At 46.6% G+C, this 16,799-nt stretch overlaps 1 protein-coding gene across 4 annotated transcripts in view; it reads right to left on the bottom strand.

Moving 5' to 3' along the window:
- Nucleotides 1–11,632, bottom strand: part of DVL3 (dishevelled segment polarity protein 3) — an 82,348-nt gene extending 70,716 nt beyond the window's left edge. For all 4 annotated transcript variants that reach the window (XM_032225448.1, XM_032225449.1, XM_032225446.1 and 1 more), the window contains exon 1: nt 11,400–11,632. In XM_032225448.1, the coding sequence (XP_032081339.1) occupies nt 11,400–11,566 (167 nt within the window). In that variant the 5' untranslated portion in view covers nt 11,567–11,632. The remainder of the gene's footprint in view (nt 1–11,399) is intronic.
- Between the last annotated feature and the right edge of the window lie 5,167 nt (nt 11,633–16,799).

The raw sequence follows: 16,799 nt of genomic DNA on the forward strand, positions 1-16,799 counted from the left end.
GTAGCAGTTGGGATTGCAACTGCCAGGCACCGGCTAAGGAGAGCTTTTGATTCGATTCGGCTTGGAATTAAAAAGTACACACTACTTCCAGTCAGGGGAAACCTGGATTAGGCGAGAAGCTCTCCCACTGCTCTATCTTACTGGTGTTTGCTTTAGAGGAGGGGGAATTGTAAGGGGGGGGGGGGAATGGACGCTTCCAAAAGAACAAACAAGGGCTTCTTGTGAGGGCCAGCCAGAATCCAGAGTCAAAATGGAGGTCGCTGCAACGCAGAAATTTGGCAGCTTGAGCCAAAAATCAAAAAGTGACAGAGAAATGGATGGAAGTTGAACAGAAAAAAATTGAAATCCTTAAGAATTACAGCAGGCTGATTATTGAGAGCAATAATTATTTAATTATTGAAATGGAGATGAGCACCGCTCCCTAGAATCGGGAACAACTAGCACATATTTGGCGAGGGGAAACTTTACCTTTAATTATTTAGAGCAGGGATGTCAAAACTGGGTTTCTTCGAGGGCCGGATCAGCGTTGCGGTTCTCTTTCGCGGGCTGGTCGGGAGATGGGACTGATGTCTCCTGCAGCACCCTGCCGGCCAAAACAGGGCATGGGGGGGGGGGTCGCATGCAGTCTCCCACCACACCCCATTTTCAGCCTGGATGGCCTCCACCACTTTGCTGGCCCAAACGGGGCATGCATTGCCCTGTTTTGGCCGGCAGGGTGTTACAGGAGTCCGCCCAACCTAAAACAGGGTGCCAGGGGGGCGTGGCCCACCCTTGCCCCGTTTTGGCTGCCAGAGGCACCGCGAGCCGGTCCTTTGCTATTTCCAGGCTGTCACCGTGAGCCAGATTTAAGCATCCGTTGGCCCAAATCCAGCCCGCGGGCCCCAAGTTTGACATCCCTGACCTAGTTTTCCCACTGCATGTCATTGGAAGAAGACAAAGTCTCCCAAACGAAGCTTATTTTATCAAACAAAATTCAGACAATGAATATTATTTTATTTCCACAAAATTTTATGGTATGCGTACAGGTAGTCCTCAGATTACGAACACAACGCAGCCCCAAATTTCCGCGGCTGAGTTTTGCGCCATGTTGTGACCTTTCTTACTTTCCACAGTTGTTCAGGGAATCACTGCCGTTGTGTAAGTCAGCCACACGGTTATTAAGTGAATCTCGCTTAATCCCACCGATTTTGCTTGCCAGAAGGTCGCAAAAGGGGATCACGTGACCCAGGGACACTGCGCCTGTCATTAATATGAGCCAGTTGCCAAGGGTCTGAATTTTTGATCACGGGGATGCTGAAACGGTCGTAAGTGTGAAAATGGCCATAAGACACTTTTCCCAGTGCGGTTAACATCGAACGGTCGCTAAATGAATGATCGTAAGTTGAGGACTACCTGTATTTTTTTGCATAGCTTTTCTCCCATCCTTCTTCCCCAAAATTTGAGTTGGCACATTTGACCTCTGCGCTCCTTTCTATTATCCTCATTCCTCTGATATCTGGCTTGTAAAGCACTCTAAGCTATTGTTTGTTTTACCAATGGTTTGCTAAATAAATTACACAACCAGCGGGTGGCCACACAATAGGGCGAGCCAGAAATTAAGGATGGCTAACCCACCCATGGAAGAGTTTACACAATATGCTGAAGCCCCAAACCAAACAAACATTATTATCATTTAGCGTGTTGTCTGAGCCACGGCTCCCTGGCAGATAGTGGAACTGATGGCTGAATGAGTTTGGTTGCAACACTTCCTTCCTTGAAGCTCTCCACTCTTACGGTCTAAATCCTATTTAGCTATTTTGGACAGGAACTCTCAATCTCTTGCCATTGATCTGTTAGCTGGAGTAAATAATTAGAATTGAACTGGAGGGGATCGTGGAGGTCTTCTAGTCCAACCCCCTGCTCAAGCAGGAGAACCTACAGGAGTCTCTTCTTCAAAAACCCCAGTGATGGAGCGCCCACGATTTCTGGTGGCAAGCTGTTCCGCTGATTAATTGTCCCCACTGTTAGGAATTTTCTCCTTAATTCCAGGTTGCTTCTCTCCTTGATTAGTTTCCATCCATCGTTTCTTGTCCTGCCCTCGCATGCTTTGGACAACAATTTGACCCCCTCTTCTTTGTGGCAGCCCATCAAATACTGAAATACCGCTATCATTTCGCCCCTGATTCTTCTTTTCCTTAGACTAGCTAAACCCAGTACCGTATTTTTCAGAATATAAGACACACCAAGAGGCAATTTTTTTAAAAAAAATGTTTTTTACTCCGCAAACCTCCCCAAGACGGTCCGTTTTTTGTGAAAACGGGCCCGTTTTTTTTTTCCAAAAAAGGGGCATGAATAGCCTTTAGGAAGCTTGTAGAGTGCTCCTTGGGGGGGGGACCCCAAAACAAGCAAAAAACAGGCCATTTCCCCCCCCAAAAAACGGCATGCATAGCCTTTAGGAGGCTTATAGAGTGCTCTTCGGGACTGGGGGGGGGGCAAAATTGAGCAAAAAACAACCCGTTTTTTGCTCATTTCTGCCTTCCCCAGCCCCCAGGAGCACTCTGAAAGCCTCCTAAAGGTTATGCACGGCCATTTTTGTAAAGGGGGCAGGGTTTCTGGAGGCAAAAAAAATATTGTATTCAGTGTATAAGATGCACCCAGATTTCCAGCCTCTTTTTTGAGGGAAAAAGGTGCATCTTATACTCCGAAAAATACAGTAATGTTCACTCAGATGGGACCCTGGCCTATCTTGTCTCCGAGTAGCTAGCCGATGGTACAAGACCATTAATCTCCTAGGTGGGGAATGATGGTTCCTTCATAACTTGTGGACTTCAATTCCCAGAATTCCTGAGCCAGCCATGCTGGCTCAGGAATTCTGGGAGTTGAAGTCCACAAATCATAAAAGGGCCCTCATTTCCCACCCGTCCTACAATCCCCGCAGAGGAATGCCATCAAGACCAACAGACTTGGATCCCCATGAAAGCTCATAGAAAGGCATTCCAAAGGTGCTTTTCCAAAAGGCATCTGGACTTTCTGGGTTTGCTTTGTTTTCATGAAAACGTTTCACTTCTCCTCCAAAAAGCTTCATCCGTTCTGACTGAATGGGGAGGGAATGGACGGATTTGGAGTGATCTGCCAAGAATATAAGCCTTTCCATTCCCCACCATTCAATCAGAACAGAAGAAGCTTCTTGGATGAGAAGCGAAATGTTTTCAAGGAAAAAGAAGTCCGGCTGCTTTTTGGAAAAGCAGCTTTGGGACAACTGTGACCTGGTTGACAGAGAATCTCCACAGACACCCATAGAAAGATATCCAAAATATCAGGTTTTCTTTCTTCCAGTCTAATTCCTCACGTTGTGCTTCCTCATGAAATCTAGCTGGAAGGTCTCTCTTTTCCATCTCCAGAACCTCCAAGTAATTTTAATACCATCACCAAGAACAAAAGCAGAGGGAAGAAAGAATCAATAAGGACTCCGACAAAATACTCGTTTTGAAAGTGAATCCTAAATAGGAAATAGGCTATGGATGGCTTACTGACCTCCCAGGCCTTTGTGGGGGGAGGAGGGAGAGCGAGCGAGAGAGCAAGAGAGAGGGAGCAGAGACAGAAAAAAGAGAGAGGGAGGGAGGGAAAATGTATAAGAAAAAAGAGAAAGAGACTATGGGTGAGAAAGAAAGTGTGTGAGAGAGATAACAGAGAGAAAAAGAGATTGTGTGTGAGAGAGGGGGAAGAGAGAAAGCAAGAGAGAGGGAGCAGAGACAGAAAAAAGAGGGAGGGAGAGAAAATGTATACGAAAAAAGAGAAAGATACTATGGGTGAGAAAGAGTGTGAGAGAAATAACAGAGAAAAAAAGAGATTGTGTGTGAGAGAGAGGGGGGAAGAGAGAAAGCAAGAGAGAGGGAGCAGAGACAGAAAAAAGAGGGAGGGAGGGAGGGAGAGAAAATGTATAAGAAAAAAGAGAAAGAGACTATGGGTGAGAAAGAAAGTGTGTGAGAGAAATAACAGAGAAAAAAAGAGATTGTGTGTGAGAGAGAGGGGGGAAGAGAGAAAGCAAGAGAGAGGGAGCAGAGACAGAAAAAAGAGGGAGGGAGAGAAAATGTATACGAAAAAAGAGAAAGAGACTGAGAGTGAGAAAGAGAGAAAGTGTGTGAGAGAGAGAACAGAGAGAAAAAGAGATTGTGTGTGAGAGAGAACAGAGAGAAAAAGAGATTGTGTGTGAGAGAGAGGGGGGAAGAGAGAAAGCAAGAGAGAGGGAGCAGAGACAGAAAAAAGAGGGAGGGAGAGAAAATGTATACGAAAAAAGAGAAAGAGACTGAGAGTGAGAAAGAGAGAAAGTGTGTGAGAGAGAGAACAGAGAGAAAAAGAGATTGTGTGTGAGAGAGGGGGGGGAGAGAGAAAGTAAGAGAGCGGGAGCAGAGAAAGAAAAAAGAGGGAGGGCGGGAGAGAAAAGAGACTGTGGGTGAGAAAGACAGTGTGTCAGAGAGAGAACAGAGAGAAAAAAGATTGTGTGTGTGAGGGGGGGGGGAGGGATGCCAACACAGTCAAGGTAGGCATTTTTTGAATTTCTGAAAAGCCAAGCCCAAAAGGTTTGCCATCACTGGCACAGACTGAAGAAGAATTCCAATGTTATCTCAGACTTTGGCTTCATGTGATTTCAGATTATTTCCTCGGTAACAAAACAAGGGGATGCTATTCCAGTTATATGCATAGGAAATATGATAAGCACTAAGGCAGATATAATTTGATAACAAAGAGTCCCTTGGATATGAACGAGGCCGAGGTCTAAATTTGGTAGATAAATACAGATAGCCATTGACTTATGTCCATAATGGAGACTAACATTTCTGTGGCTAAGGAAAACATTTTGCTATGTGAGTTTGGCTCCATTTTGCAACCTTTCTGGCCACAGTTGTTAAGTGAATCACTGCAACGGTTAAGTTACTAACACGGTTGTTATGTGAATCTGGTTTCTCCATTGACTTTGCTTATATCATAAATATGAACCAGTTGCCAAGCGTCTATAATCGTGAGAGGCACAACGATTTTAATCATCCCTGTTGTTGTTAGTTGCAAAGTCGTGTCCGACCCATCGCGACCCCCATGGACAACATTCCTCCAGGCCTTCCTGTCCTCTACCATCCTCTGGAGTCCATTTCAGCCTACGGTGACTGCCTCAGGGACTCCATCCAGCCACCTCTTTCTCTGCCGTCCTTCTTCTATTGCTCTCCATCATTCCCAGCATGAGGCTCTTCTCCAGGGAGTCCTTCCTTCTCTTTAGGTGGCCAAAGTATTTGAGTTTCCTCTTCAGGATCTGGCCTTCTAAAGAGCAGCCAGGGTTGATCTCCTCTAGGACTGACCGGTTGGATTGTCTTAATCATCCCTACAAACTTTCAAATTATATCTGTGGCATTTTGGGGGGTGTTGGATAAGACTCTTGAGAAAATTCTGGGGGTCGAAGTCCACAAGTCTTAAAGCTGCCAAGGTTGGAGAGCCCTGCTTTAGAAGGACAGATCCTGAAGCTGAAATATTTTGGCCACCAAATGAGAAGAGGGCCCTCCTTGGAAAAGAAATTGGAAAATGTGGGGAAAGATGGAAGGCAGAAGGAGAAGGGGACGGCAGAGGATGAGATGGATAGGTGGTGTCATCAACACACAATGAACATGAATATGGGCAAACCTAGGGGGACGTGGAGTACTACAATGTATGAGTCTCAAAGAGTCAGACACAACTTAGTGACTGAACAACGACTAGCACTTTTAAAATCATTTCTTTTACATCTTTCAATTTTTTTGGGGGGGAGGTTGTGCTAATATGCAACACAAGAGCCACAATTGTACTGAACCAGCACCAAGGAGACGCTAGTTCGAAAGTCAGCAATTTGCAGCTCTGGAGCCGCATGTGGCTCTTTCATCCCTCTGCTGTGGCTCCCTGTCGCCGGTCAGCACCACAATTTTGAAAGAGCTTCCGTTTTTTGTGGGGGAAGCAGGGCATGCCAGGAGAAGACTCTATGGCAAGGGGCGGGTTTTCCGATCAGCTCCACAATTGATAGGGCTTTCGGTTAGGACAGGTAGAGGAAAAAGGACACCGTGCTAGGAGGAGACTCTATGGTGGGGGAACTGGACTTCCGGTCGGCTCCAGAATTGAACTGGGGGGGGGGGGTGTTCCGGTTACGACCTTTGTGGATCTTTGAGTATTTAAGGTTGCTAACTCCTGCTCTAGTTCTAATCCACCCATAGCTACAGAATCTACCTCCTAGGATTATTGTGGGAAAAATTGGAGGGATCCCTAGGTATACTACCTAAAGTAGCTTTTACTCATCTGAACTCCGTGCATCACCTTGTTACGAGCAAATAGTTCAGCCTTCAAATGGTGAAAAAGAAAAACAGTCTGAAGATTATTCAGGCCAGATCTACAGGTAGCCTTACGACCACAGCTACCGAGCCCAAAATTTCGGTTGCTAAGCGAGACGTTAAATGAATTTTGTCCCATTTTGCAGCCTGTCCTGCCACAACTGTTAAGTGAATCGCTGCAGTTGTTACCTTAGTAACACAGTCCTTAAGTGAACATTGGCTTCCCCAATGACTTTGCTGGTGAGAAGGTTGCAAAAGGGGATTCACGTGGGACACTGGCAACCGTCATAAATATGAGTCAGTCGCCAAGTGTGTGAAGTTTGATCATGTGGCCGTGGGGATGCTGCAACGGTCGTTAAGCATGAAAAACAGTCATAAGTCACTTTTTTCAGCCCCGCTGTAAATTCAGACGGTCAGTAAATGAACTATTGTACATTCAGGCCTATCTGTACTTCATCTCCAATAAGCTGGAGGAGGCTAAACAACCACGACAGGGCCGCAGTGGCTCAGTGGCTAAGACGCTGAGCTTGTCAATCCGAATGTTCAGCAGTTCGGTGGTTCGAATCCCTAGCGCCGCATAACGGAGTGACCTCCCGCTACTTGTCCCAGCTTCTGCCAACCTAGCAGTTCGAAATCACATAAAAATGCAAGTAGAAAACTAGGGACCACCTTTGGTAGGAAGGGAACAGCGTCCCGCGCACCTTCGGCATTGAGTCATGCCAGCCACATGACCACGGAGACGTCTTCGGACAGCGCCGGCTTCTCGGCTTTGAAAAGGAGATGAGCAATGCTCCCTAGAGTCGGGAATGACTAGTGCATATATGTGAGGGGAGCCTTTGCCTTTAAACAACCACGAGGTAGGGAGTCAGCGAGACAAAGGGGGCCTCCTTGTGTGCCCCAGGCATCAAAACTTCCTAGGCTGGTCCTACCCCACCAGCTGAACTCTGAACTAGCAAGGGACAAAAGGGCTATTTTGGGAAACCATTTGTTGAGAAGAGATTGAGTTCCACCAAAAGTATTTTCCAGCCAAGCAGTTACAACAGTGAAGAGGAGGAGGAGGAGGAGAAATGTGAGTCTATGGCAGGATCCTACCCAGACTCCGGACTGATCAAAGACTCATCCTTCCCCCATTTTTCTGGAAGATTACGAAGTTGGCATTCAAACTCTCCTGAACTCTGCACAGGCATCCAACGGGATCCAAAAACAATCAGCATTCATCGTTTTGGATTATTTGTTTGGGGGGAAAGACCACATTATTGTTGGGAAGATCAGTCACTAGACAACCGTACAAAAAAACTGCAGGATGGGATCGGATGGCTTTGACAAAGGGAAGCCCCTCTGGTTTCCATAGGGCAGGAAAACAAACCAAGATCCCTCTTGGCCAGCAGCAGCAAAGCCCAGGAGTGCAACTGCGTCTGGCTACTATAATCCCCTCTGCCCTGAAGGGTTTCACCATCTTAAAGGAGCATCTTTTCTCCATTAACCCGCGCCATGGGCCAAACCGCTTGATCTGAAGCAGATCTTCAGAAACTGTGAATTGTGGACTTTGTAAAAACCTCAGGATGGGATTTAGTTAGATTCTGAAGCAGAGATCTTCAAACTTGGCAACTTTAAGACTTGTGGACTTCAATTCCCAGGATTCTTAAAAGTTGCCAAGTTTGGGGACCCCCGTTCTAAAGCATTGAGAATCCTGGAGAATTAAACTTGAGTGCAAGTCTTAGTAGAATTTGGGGTTGGGGAGGAGCGGCAAATCCCCAATCTTCCAATGCAATCCAGGTAGTCCTCGACTTACAACCAGAACTGAGCCGAACATTTCTGTGGCTGAGCAAGATGGTTGTCAAGTGAGCTTTGCCCCGTTTTTTTCCGGCCCCGCTCGCCACCGTTGTTAAGTGAATCACTGCCATTGTTAAGTTAGTGTAACACCGTTGTTAAGTGACTGGTTCCCCGTCGACTTTGCTTGTCAGAAGGTCGCAGAAAAAGGGATCCCATGACCTCGGGACAACCGCAGCCATCGTAAATATGAGTCAGCTGCCAAGCATCTGAACTTGGACCATGGGGATTTCTGCAATGGTTTTTACACGTGAAAAACGGTCGCTATGTTCCATGCTATTGTTAACTTCAAACAGTCGCTAAATGAATGGGATGTAAGTCAGGTAATCCTCCACTTAAAACCACAATCGGATCAGAATTCCCGTTGCTAAGCAAAGCGGTTATTCAGTGAGTCGTTCCCGGTTTTGCCATCTTTTTTTGCCACAGCTGTTAAGCAAATCGTGACAGTTCTCAAGCGCCTTACATGGCCATTAAGTGAATCTGAACTCTTCCTTTGACTCTGCTTGTTGGAAGCCGGCTAGGAAGATCCCAAACGGTGATCCTGTGATCCCAGAACCCTGCAACTCTCATAAATACATGCTAGTTGCTGAGCACTTGAATTTGGATCATGGGACTATATCAGGATAATACTATTATTATTATTATTATTATTATTATTATTATTATTATTATTATTATTATTATTATTAATTAGTTTTGTATGCCACCCACTCTCGGAAGACTCAGGGCGGCTTACAATAAAATGTCCATGCGAAGACCAATTCTATGTCCCTTTTGTTCAATGCGGTTGTAACTTTGAACACCCAATTTTAAAAAATGGTTGCAAACCATAAAGGACTACCTGTAATGGATGCTGGAGACATATCTATTCAATTTAGTTGCTAACGTGTTAGCGGTCCAATTGAGAAACAGGGGGAAACATCCAACTTTCCACAAGTTATTTCTTTTATAAACGATAACGCTCCAGTCAACACGGATCTGCTCTTGAAGTTCAGACAGGACGTTTTTCCAGACTCTATCCCAATTAAAGCTGGGACCTTGGAACTGCCAATTACGGCCTAGCTTTTATAAACGGCAGGAACGCTGCCATCTTAATTGGGATAATGAGCAGTCCAGCCACAGGGATCATCATGATGTAAAGCTCGGTGCCTCGGGTTAAACCTGGGCTAAGATTTCTGGTTATGGTTTTCCCACTTGCAATGGATGGCTGTGAAGGTTGGACCATAAGGAAGGCTGAGCGCCAAAGAAAGGAGGCCTTTGAACTCTGGTGCTGGAGAAGACTCCTGCATTGAGTCCCTTGGACTGCAAGGCCATCCAACCGGTCAGTCCTAGAGGAGATCAACCCTGACTGCTCCTTAGAAAGCCGGATCCTGGAGAGGAAACTCAAATCCTTTGGCCACCTAAGGAGAAGGAAGAACTCCCTGGAGAAGAGCCTCATGCTGGGAACGATGGAGAGCAAAAGAAGGGGACGACAGAGAAGGAGGTGGCTGGATGAGTCACCGAAGCAGTCGGCATGAGCTTAAATGGACTCCAGAGGATGGTAGAGGACAGGAAGGCCTGGAGGAACATTGTCCATGGGGCCGCAATGGTTCGGACACGACGTCGCAACTAACAACAAGATTTCTGGGCCTGCGCGTCTTATTTCAACCCAGACTGCTCAAGTAGCTTAAAGTACAACCTATTGGGTAGCAATCCCCCACAGGTGAAGTGGTTACAGACCACACCTCAAAAGAAATTAGGGGGAATCAAAATCGACGAATAAATCCAGGAAGAAAATTGAGTTGCTGAAGTTGAGTTGAGCTGCAGTGGAACTGGCTCTATGCTCCGGAGGGGAAAATTTTGATTTCTCCCATGGGGAAGAGGATGGACATGGGATTCCTCCTTCGAAGGAGCCGAAGAAGTTGGCCTTTGCAGATTTTATTGGGATAAATGAGAATATTTATAGCTTGGGGTTGGAATGAGGGCTGGTCCTTGCTGCTCTCTCTTCTTATGTTGTTTTCTTGAAGATGTTTCATGAATCCAAGTTACTAGTCTGGGTCATAAAAGGTCTTCAAGAAAGCAAGCAAGTTCAGAAAACACCAAGGACACCACAGTCCTCTCCCTCTTCCTCTCTCTAAACCCCAATCTCAGCACTGATGTTGTTACCTAGTTTGGGTCATGAAACGTCTGCAAGAAAACAACTAAGCTCAGAGAGCACCAAGGACCCCACAGTCCTCCCCTTCCTCTTCCTTTTCCTCCTCCTCCCTGCAAACCCCACTCTCTTCCAGCACTGATGATGTTACCCAGTTGGGTAATGAAACGCCTGCAAGAAAACAACTAAGCTCAGAGAGCGCCAAATCCTCCTCCTCCTCCACTCCATTCTATCACAGATGATGTTGCCTAGTTGGGTAATGAAACGTCCGCAAGAAAACAACCAAGCCCAGAAAATAGCAAGGACCCCACAAGCCTCCCCTTTCCCTCTTCCTTTCCCTCCCTGCAAATCACACTCTCTTCCAGCACTGATGATGTTACCTAGTTGGGTAATGAAATGTTTTCAAGAAAACAACCAAGCCCAGAAAATATCAAGGACCCCACAGCCCCCCCCCCTTTCTCCTGCCCCCCTTCCTCCCCTTCCTCCTCCTCCCTCCTAACACTGATGATGTTATTTAGTGTGGGTCACGAAACGTCTGCAAGAAAACAAGCAAGATCAGAGACCACCAAGGACTCCCCCCCCCCTCAAACGGGGGTTGGGGGCAGGATGAAAAAAAAAAGGACAACGGCCCATATCTCACCCAGGCCAACCTGGAGAGGGTTTCCCTACACAGGGTCTCCCCCAAAACCACCCGTCCCCCAAAGCTCCCGACCCGCGTCGATCGGCTCCAGTCAACCAGGCAGCCGAAGTCAGCCTGGCCAAAGCCACGAGCGGGTTAGGCGCGGGTAAAGCCCGGGGCTGGCTTTGTGTTCCCTTCTCCACCACCACCCCGGCCAAAGGCGCAGCGAAAGCCAACGCCGCCCGGGCAACGCGGCGCCAGCGAGGCCGTTCGGCGCCCGGGCCGGGGAGGATGGGAGTTGCAATCCGAAGGGGGAGAAGGCGTGGGGGGGGTGGGGAATGGGAGGGGGGGTGTTGCAAGATAGTGCTGGGGGCGGGTTAAGATCGGGGTGGGTGGAAAGGACGCGGGAAGGATGGGGAGGGGTTACTGCTCCCATGCGGCGGGACTCCAAGGCCCATCATTCTCCCCCCCCCCCCCCGAGGCTGCGGGCTCTCACCCGAAATCATCGTCCATGGACTTGAAGTAGAACTTGTAGTTGGGCCGGTTGAGCAGCGCCTTGAAGTCGCCCAGCGTGACCCGCTCGGCCGGCAGCGGCAGCTTGACCAGGTAAGGCGTCTCCTGGTCGTCCAGGTGGTAGATGATCTTGGTCTCCGGCGCCGCCATGGCCCGGCCTCCTCGTCCCCTTCGCCTCGCACCGGCTGCCAGCGCCGCCCGACCGCCCGCCGCCCCAGCGCGCAAACTCCGGCCACAGCCGGCGCCGCCTCCGCCTCCGCCTCCTCCTCTCCCGGCTCCTCCCCTGCGTGAGGAGAGGCCGCCGCAACAGCCACAACCGCCGCGCCCGGGACCCCCCGCCGCCTCACACACACAACACACCGCGGGGATGGTTGGGCTTTGGGCAGGCCTCGCGGCCTTCGCTTTCCCTGAGGCTGAGGGGGGGCTCTGCACGGCTGGAGGCGGCAGGGGGAGGAAGGTGGGCCGCTTTTCACAGCTGGCCTGGGGGTGGCCGGCCCCGATGTTGTCCCCAAGGTGGGCCAAAAGGCGGTTCCTTTGGTCATGGAGTTTGGGTGGAAGAATCCGGCGGTCGTTTCTCTCTCTCTTCCTTTCTTTCTTTCTTTCATGCATGCATACATTTTCTCTCTCACACATAAATACAATCGTTTCTCTTTTTCTCACATTTTTTCTTTCTCTCAGATATACTTTCTTTTCTCTCTCTCCTTGCTTTCTCTCGCTCTCTCTTTCTCTCACACACAAACACAATGGTTTCTCTTTTTCTCTCTCATATTTTCTTCCTCTTCTCTTTCTCTCTCACAGATACTTTCTTTTCTCTCTTCCTTTCTCTGTCTCTTCCTCTCTCTTTCTCTCCCACATACATTTTCTCTCTCACACACAAATACAATCGTTTCTCTTTTTCTCACTCACATTTTCTTCCTTTTTCTCTCACACATACTTTATTTCTCTCTTCCTTTCTCATTTTCCCTCTTGCTTCCTTTCTCTTGTGCTTCTCTGTCTTTTTCTTTCTATTTTTCTTTCTCTTCCCCTCTCTCTTGCTTTATCTCTCTCTTGTGCTTTCTCTTTCTTTTTCTCCTTTTTCTCTTTCTTTCTCTCTCCCTTGCTTTATATCTCTTGTGTTTTCTCTTGCTTTCTCTCTCCCTCTTTCTTTCTCACGTTTTCTCTCACACATACACACAATCTTGTTTTCTCTTTTTCTCACTCACATTTTCTTTCTTTTAATCTCACACACTTTCTTTTCCTCTTCCTTTCTCATTTTTTCTTGCTTGCTTTCCCTTTCTTTCTTTTCTCTCTCTCCTCTGGCTTTCTCTCTTCCTTTCTCATTTTCTCGGTTTTTTTCTCTCTCTCTCGCTTTCTCCATCTCTCTTGTGCTTTCTCTTCCTTTCTCTCTCTTTCTTTTACACACAATGTCTTTTTCTGTCTGTTCTCTCTCTCTTGCTCTTTTTCTTTCACGCACACAATCTTGTTTTCTCTTTTTCTCACATTTTCTCTGTCTCACACACACACACACATTTTTCTCTCTCCTGTTTCTCTCTCACACCCACTTTCTTCTCTCTCTCTCTCTCTCTCATCTAGGTCATACTTGCTTTTATTTTTGAGTCAGGCCTCTTGTCATCTGTCATTGTCATCTAAGATCTTAACGGCTGGAGTCTTTCCTGTTTGGGAGCAGCTCCAGCCACCTAATCCCTTCAGTTGCCTTTTTGGCACCTTTGTGTTCCCAGCTTCCTCTGAGTCTCATCCCATGCTGGTGTTTATCTTCACACCCAGGCCTGGAGGTCCCTGAGATTGTGGGGCAAGGCCTGCCATCCGTTTTGCGCTGGGCAGGGAAGGACTCGGACACACTCTTCTTGCAATAAAAACCTGATTCTTAGGTTGCCACAAGCCATGTTCTGGATTTTATACTACTTATGTTTTTACTTTATATAGCTTTTATTTATTTTTTATGACGAAGCCGCCCAGAGTTACCATGAAATAAGATGGGCAGCCTATACATTGTAAAAAATAAATAACTAATTAAATGACCTTCTTGGTTGAGGTAGTTGGCTTCCTTTGGCCATTCCTTGTAAAGTGTAAAGTAGTTGGAAACTTACCACAACTATGCCACAAACTGGAAAGGGTGAACTAACACTAACAACTAACCTGAACACTCGGCCCCATCTAACAAAATGAATTTCAATGTGGAGAAAAGTAAAGTCTTACACTTAGGCAAGAAAAACCAAAAGGACACCTATAAATTGGGTGAAACCAGGCTTAATAGCAGTAACTGTTGAGAGGAACCTTGGAGTCTTAGTGGAATTAAATTGCAGGAACTGAGTAGGTCTAGTTTGAGGAAAAGAAGGACTAGGGGAGATATGATAGCAGTCTTCCAATATCTCAGGGGTTGCCACAAAGAAGAGGGAGTCAAGCTATTCTCCAAGGCACCTGAGGGCAGAACAAGAAGCAATAGGTGGAAACTAATCAAGGAGAGAAGCAACCTAGAACTGAGGAGAAATTTCCTGACAGTTAGAACAATTAATCAGTGGAACTCATTGCCTTCAGAAGTTGTGAATGCCCCAACACTGGAAGTTTTTAAGAAGATGTTGGATAGCCATTTGTCTGAAATGGTGTAACATTTCCTGTCTAGGCAGGGTTGGACTAGAAGACCTCCAAGATCCCTTCCAACTCTTATTACTCTATTCTAAATATGAGCTAACAGTATGCGGCGGCAGCCAAAAAAGACAATGCAATCCTAAATTGCATTAACACAGGGATACAGTCAAGATCATGTGAGGTACTAATACCACTCTATAAAGCCTATAAAACCACACCTAGAGTACTGTAGTTTTGGTCACCACACTATAGAAAAGATGTTGAGACTCTAGAAAAAGTGCAGAGAAGAGCAAGCAGGATGATTAGGGGACTGGAGTCTAAAACATAAAGAACAGTTGCAGGAATTGGGCATGGCTAGTCTAGTGAAGAGAAGGATCCAGGGAGACATGACTGCAGTGTTCCAATATTTGAGGGACTGCCATAAAGAGGAGGGGGTCAAGCTATTTTCCAAAGCACCTGAAGGCCGGACAAGGAATAATGGATGGAAACTGAACAAGGAGAGATTCAAGCTGGAAATAAGAAGAAATTTTCTGTTCTGTTCTGAGTGAGAACAATCAATCAGTGGAACAGAAGTTGCCTTCGGAAGTTGTGGGAGCTTCATCACCAGAGGCTTTCAAGAAGAGACTGGACAGCCATTTGTCAGAAATGTTAGGGTCTCCTGTTTGAGCCGGGGATTTGACTAGATGACCTAGCCGGTCCCTTTCAATTCTGTTAGTCATGAACTTTCAAATAACTTTGATTTTTTTTTTTAGGTCCCCTTTCTCTACTGAATTACCCCCATGGGCTATCTTTGCTTGGCAGACCCAGCAGTTTTCCAATGGTCTCTATAGCTGCTTTTCTCTGTAAATTAATTCTTTTCAGTTCTCTTTGAGGATGGGTCCAGACAGGCCGGCTGATCTCCAAGTGACTTAGCTAATCCCCCACTGAAAACTGCTCGTTTGCTTTTTTTTTTTTTTAATAAGATTTTATTGGTAAAACGAAAATACAACATCCATAACTTGTAAAAAACAATACAACTACATTTCGAGATATTCCCATACTATCAAATCATATAAACATCAAAGGTTAGGTATCTTATTCCTTCCCTCCCTCTTCTCTTCCCTCATTTCTTTCTTTTCCATACCCTTTTCTTCCCTCCCCCCTTACTTCCTTCTCCCCTGCCTTCCCTCCTTTCTTTTCTCCTTTCCTCCTTTCCTTCCCCCTCCTTTCCCTCCCTCGATCCCCCCTCCTCACATTCCTTCCCTTCCTCTTTCCCTCCTCCTTTCTTTTCTCTTAATCTCCCTCCTTTCCTCCCTCCTTCCTTCCTTCCTTTCAACACTCCTTCTCTCTTTCTTTCCCTCCCTCTTTCCCTCTTTACTACCCTCTCCTCTTCCCTCCCTCCTTCCTCCCCCAGTTTCTTCTCTTTCTTCTCTCCTTCTTTTGTTTGCACAGGTATCATAATTCTGCTTTTCAAGTCAGGATCCAAGGAATCACAGTAGGAGACACAACAACGCAGGATCCAATCTGAGGTCGGTCACCAGGTCCAGCGATCTAGAGAAAAGAAGGACTGGAGGGGCGGGGGGACACATGATAGCAGTATTCCAATATTTGAGAAGCTGCCACAAACGGGAGAATGTCTATGGAGATTCTAAATCATCCAGGTCAGCAGTCACCAACTGGTGGTCTGCAGAAAAATTATTTCTGTTTTTTATATTGCACTAAATCAGGGGTCCTCAAACTACAGCCCCTGGGCCAGTCTTTTTGTGTGGGTCGGAGGGGGGCAGAAATTCTGACTTGGGTCTACTTCAACCTCCTGGTATGGGGCTTTGGGCGAAGGCTGAAGGGAAATGCTGCTGATGGTGAAGAGCCAGAGGGTCTCATTCCAGTGGGACAGCATCATGGCCAGGAAGTAGCTGACCATCTCAGCCCGCTGAGCCTCCAGGCGTCAGTACCTGGCCTTGCACTCCCACAGATCTTCCCTCTGCTTGGAAAGCCTATGCTCCTAGTCCTCAGTGAGGTGCTGCTGCTGAGGCTCCTTCTTGGACACGCCCACTCAGTCACATGATCACCTTACCACGCCCACCCAGCTGGTCATTACACACATCATATTAGTGGTCTGCAGAATTTAAAATTATGAATTTAGTGGTCCCTGAGGTCCGAAAGGTTGGTGACTCCTGATCCAGGTTGTCCCAAAGGTGCTTTTTTTTTTCAAGAGGCAACTGGACTTTCTGGTTTTTCTTTGATGTTTCCCTTCCCATCCAAGAAGATTCTTCAGCTCTGGCTGAATGGTGGGGAATGGAAGCATCACCCAGCTAGTCAGCCAGAACTGAAGAAGCTTCTTGGATGAGAAGCGAAGTATCTTCAAAGAAAAAACCAGAAAGTCCAGTTGCCTCTTGAAAAAGCAGCTTTGGGATACACTTTGTATTGTATTAACATAATTACACAGAAAATAATATTTTGCTTCAATCCAAACATTCAATAATGAGCTATAAAATCAGCCCATTTTAAGGATTTGGGGATAGAAAATAAGACAGGCAATGCCCTGATTTATCTTCAATTAAGCAAAAGATTTTAAATGCCGTCTCCTCCGTCCTAGCCCAGCACTCCAATAATAGCTATCATGTCTTTCTGTTGGTTTAGTGCACAATACTAACTCAATTTTTATGGCATGTTTTGTATATTGTTTTGTCTTTGGTCCACGTGACCCAGGGTGCGTCGCAACTCTGCCAATTCTTTTCCTCTGTAAGATTTCAAAGTTTCTAAGATGTCGGTTTATAAACAGCACAACCACAGCAAGTTATTCAACATGAAGGAAAAA

The sequence above is a fragment of the Thamnophis elegans genome, chromosome 10, assembly GCF_009769535.1.
Source record: "Thamnophis elegans isolate rThaEle1 chromosome 10, rThaEle1.pri, whole genome shotgun sequence".
In the NCBI taxonomy this organism is placed as follows: domain Eukaryota; kingdom Metazoa; phylum Chordata; class Lepidosauria; order Squamata; family Colubridae; genus Thamnophis; species Thamnophis elegans.